Source organism: Octopus bimaculoides, chromosome 4 (assembly GCF_046866305.1).
Source record: "Octopus bimaculoides isolate indiv1 chromosome 4, ASM4686630v1, whole genome shotgun sequence".
In the NCBI taxonomy this organism is placed as follows: domain Eukaryota; kingdom Metazoa; phylum Mollusca; class Cephalopoda; order Octopoda; family Octopodidae; genus Octopus; species Octopus bimaculoides.
In genome coordinates, this window is record NC_142931.1 from 84436359 (window position 1) to 84441358 (window position 5000).

General features: G+C 37.0%; 1 protein-coding gene across 1 annotated transcript in view; it reads right to left on the reverse strand.

The window, feature by feature from the left end:
* LOC106875129 (uncharacterized) overlaps nt 1-5000 on the reverse strand; it is a 25973-nt gene that overhangs the window by 423 nt on the left and 20550 nt on the right. Inside the window, exon 3 of the mRNA XM_014923114.3 lies at nt 856-1107. Within this exon, the coding sequence (XP_014778600.1) occupies nt 856-1107 (252 nt within the window). The remainder of the gene's footprint in view (nt 1-855; nt 1108-5000) is intronic.

Genomic DNA, 5000 nt, shown 5'->3' on the forward strand with positions numbered 1-5000 from the left:
GAATAACAAAATAAATAGTTTAAGTATATTTTCATTTCCTCTTATTTATTTGTTTAGATAAAACAGACTGAGTGCAGATGTTGTAGATTGGTTGTCCTAGTCTACCTTGTTGATAAAACTATCTCAATTGTTATAATTAATAATCTAATGCGTAAAATGACCCCGTTCCTTATTCCTTCTGGGCTGTAGAGAACTCAAACAATTTATTTGTTTTTGAGGATTTACTTGTCTGACATGTGATTTGATATGAGACCGTGTATTAAACTTGTCAAAATTTTCGTCGCACGCTCTGTGGCCTAGTCATTGACAGTTCCCCTGCAACTGGTCTAAGATAAGGCCAGATACACAGGTTGTAATGGAAACGTGTCAGTTGGACAAGTCGCAGATAGTGTGCTACGAAGTTTGACACTAAATAATGCTTGGTGGAGTGAAGTTAATAGTTATTGTGTTTTTGAATGGCTGTAACTGTTTATTCGACTTGGTGTCTCGACAAGGTTTTAATATGTAACGGAACTATTAATCGTAAATTGATGCTTTAATGATAATAATAACGGTTTCTAATATAAGCAGAAGGTCCATAATTTTGAGAGGATGGAGATAGTTCATTACATCGAATACAATGTAATTGATTACATCGAACTCCAAGGTATTATCTCTTCTAATTAAGTTAACACGCAATAGATTTTACGTATAATAATAATAATAATAATAATAATAATAATAATAATAATAATAATAATAATGATAATAATAATAGCAATGATGATGATGATGATGATGATGATGATGATGATGATGATGATGATGATGATGATGATGATGATGATGATGAGGATAACAAGAATTAAAACTTACCTTTGACCTCAATAAAGTCTGTATCTTCAGATTTCGCCTCTTTCAATAATTCTTCGACTTCATCGGGAGCCATTTTGTCCCCGAGAGTCGTCATGAAACGACGGAAATCTTTTATACGAATTTTACCGCATCCCGTTTTGTCTAAGACGTTGAAAGCAGCCAGCAGATCCGTTCTCTCGTGACCTGTCACACAGTCGGCGCTTCTTCTGGCCACGTAACGTTCCAGGTCCCAGAGATATACTTCACCTTTCCCTAGATTTTGAAAGAAAGAAAAAAAGATTATACACAGGAATTATATATATATATATATATATATAAAAGGATGCTAGAAATAGAACAAACTGAAAGTACACCAATAGTCATAGAGTCTCGCTATCAGATCCTATCACCTTCTCATCATCGAGAATGGAACAGACCTACAATGCAGGTTCTGTGGAAAGTATGAAGAAAGCAACAACTATACTGTCTCTGGATGCCATAAACAGGGGAAGACTGAAAACTCACACAGGTATAACAAGACAGTGGTGTACCTGCACGAAAAACTATGCAAGAGTTATAAAATCAAGATGACTGAGAAGCGGTACAATCACTAACGAAATTAATACCCAAGAAGCAACAATATCACCATCCTTTTGGTCTGTCTAAAAGATGGCAGAGAAATAAAAGACAATGATCCCGACTTTGTTATCAAGGATAAAATTACTGGAAATGCACACTTATCGACATAGACATACCATACGAAAGGGACACCTCCGTGGATGTCACAGAAAAGTTGACCAAGTAAAGAGACCGAGAGATCTTTGTTCGGAGAATGATGACTGAAATAATACCTGTGGTTAATGTTTGACTCTAGAAACCATAAAAAAAGGGATCGGAAGTTTTCACCCATCGTTTCCAGGGCAACATGAATATGCACAATTCAGAAAATCATCCTATTGGAAACAGCCCACATTCAAAAGAAAGTGTTGTCAACCAAATCATATCTTCCTTATTGTAGCTCAGGCCCATGGTCTAATCTTGGCCGTACAGGATGTAATACGGGAAGCACAAAACAACAGCAGCAACCACGACAGTGGCAGTGACAGCGGCGGCGACGGCTGCGGCCAAAGGAAAATTTCAACAATCTTCTGGTTAAATGAGGACGAATATATTGAACAAAGACCATAAAAAGGCGATAATATAATATAAATCTTTGTTTTTTTTTCTAAGCCAGGCGCACAGGTCAGTAACCTCATGTTAGAAGTATGGTGTAGCTGATTATATTGATACCACTATATGTCAGTTACTTATCCCATCGACCTCGGAAGAATGACATCCAAAATTAAGAGGAGGTGATGAAGATGTGGACAATTATGATGGTGATGGAAGCGTTAATGATGGCTGCTACGTTAGTGGTGGTGGTGGTGGTGGTGGTGGTGGTGGTGGTGGTCTCGGTGGTGGTGAAGGTAGAGGTGGTGGTGATGTTAAACGGTTAAAACAGTAGATTTATGATCAAAAGAGTAAAAATTAATATGAAAAACGTAAGAACATGAAGAATTATGGTGATAGTTGGAGTGGCTGTATGTTATGATTCATTAAAAAAAAATGGTAATACAAAATAGGAATAACAGGTGACTAGGGAGCACGGAAGATATTTTCGAACCTCTGGCACCAACCATCCTGTCTTTCTATCTCCATCCGTTTCTCTCACACTCACGCGCATGCGCGCGCACTCTCACACACACACACACACACATCTTGTTTTTCCCCGTTCTTCAATCACACCAACTCAGAAACTCCCACACATACGCACACACACACACACAAACAATAATAATAGAAACTTTCTTGCAAGGCAAATCGCTTACGTCATAGGTTTCCCCTCACCACCGCCAACAACAACAACGCCACCACTACCACTAGAACTTCCATCAAGCTCTGAAAGCTTTATCTATTTTTATTCTTCTCTCTTTCTGGAACATTCCCTTATCAATTGACATGTTCACCTCGAGCAGAACGTGTCATTTAGCTTCAGGATTTTTTCTTGCATTTTTTTTTTCTGTAACAATAAAATATGTTGGGGAATTTCCATATCTTAGTATCTTTGACATTAAGTATTTTTATCTGTCGATTCTCATTGCTGGATTGGCAGCAACCACGTCGTTCCTTTAACAAACAAAATGTCAATTCTACTTCAGAGGTTTCCTCGCAATATACATGCATACATGTATATGTACATATATGCTTGTTCGCGTATGTATATGTATGTATTCTTGTGCAATGAAAAGTACTGACAGGCGTACATTTGACATAAAATAAATACATTTTCTTCCTACACCATTTTTAACTTAATGTTTATTTGTTGTTGTTTTTAACCTACTGGTATTTTCAAACACTATTTAATCGAGAAATAAATCGTTTCCCTGGAACCTACGTTTTAACATCTAAAATATTCCAAACAAATATCTTCACATAGCTCATGTAAAACAGTTTTATGTATGCGCATTTCTATCTAGAAATTTGCAAATATTTCAGTATTCTATTTTTTATATCGGAATTTTTCTGTCTAATTTTTTGTTTATTCATTTATTTATCTAAAAAAACTAAAAAAAACTTTTCTCAGAAATCGTCCCTCTGAAGTTTATTCTGTTTCCTATGTCCATCGTTTGGTTTTAATAGCATTGCGCTCCTGCTATTATGTTTTTATTAAGGCTCATCTATTAGTAATTACTGCTTCTATTAATAGCCTTGTGTTAATCAGATCTTCACCTACATCCATTATCCATCGATTAACAATCATTGCTATCTCCTGATGTACTATTATTCTATTCAATGTTTTCTCATATTAAATATGCAAGCCCTCATAAAACTAAATAACGAATCTTATCTGAATAATTTGTTTTATACATTGCTATTTACGCCAGAGAGAACATCTATGGTAACAAAATATTGTACATAAATATAGATTTGGTACTGTGTAGGATAAAAAGCAACCGTCCCAGGGATCGGGTTTATAGTGTCGTTTCTGCTATTTTACTTTACCGAGGGTCTATCCTGGCGAAAGCGCTTACTTTACATAGCTAGGATCGCATCCAAAAGACCAGCTATTTTTTTCGGGGCTAGATTCTCCAGCGCCCACCCCACCCCAACAGTACTCCACAAAGCTCAAATGAGGCTCACAATGGTGTATTAGGGAAACTGCCGCTGCTGCTGCTGCTGCATACACAGACGTCCATGATTACGTCCAGAAAAGAAGCCCCATATTCATCAGCCTAATGTTACTCATGACACATCCCATTTTCTGGATCTCAAGAATGCTGTTTTTCCTCCCTGTTTTTCCTACCGCTAGTATAACAGTCTTTGTTCTTTGGAGTCGGCTGGGCTTATGCCACTTCTATTCAGGTATTCCCATCCCACTCATTTCTTCTTCCAAGGCCCCCAAGCATCATACAAATCTCTACATCCAGTGTATCTTGCCAGAATGTGTCCTCTTAAATCGACTCCACTCCTGTAAAGATCATTCCTGTAGTTGTTGACTTACAAATGTTCACGAAGAACGTAAATGGTAACCGTTTCACCAGAACTAGGAAAGCCTGCGAAGTCAGTCGTCTGTCATTCTCCTCCTCGTGACCCAGCAAATGAAAAAGTCCGTGCCATTAAAATATCTTTGGGAAAGGCCAAGATTTCATACTTTTTCTATTCCTTCTCTTCCGGAAATCAATATAATTAATGAAAGAAAACCATTAAAATTCCTCCCTTGATGCAGTTACTGATAGTGTGAGCCTTTACAGACAGCAGCACTAGCTATTTTGGAAAATGATTAGAGTTTTTGAGGTTAACGAACAATATTCCAATATGTCATTCCCAACCAAACACGCTTGAAATCAAAATTACTAAAAAAAAAACAGTTGATTCCACTTCTTTTTTGTCCATCAACTATATATTCTCTAAATATGGCATTGTCGGCCAGATCCCTGCACAGCAAATGATGGTAATGTTAGCATTGTTCATTAAACGTTGAGCATTTCGTATTTCATAGGGTTCGCTCAAATGTATTACATTAGAACTCCCTTTCAATTGCATTTACGTAGCAATATTTTGCGTGTGTATGTATATATATAATATACATACACACACACACACACACACACACACACACACACACA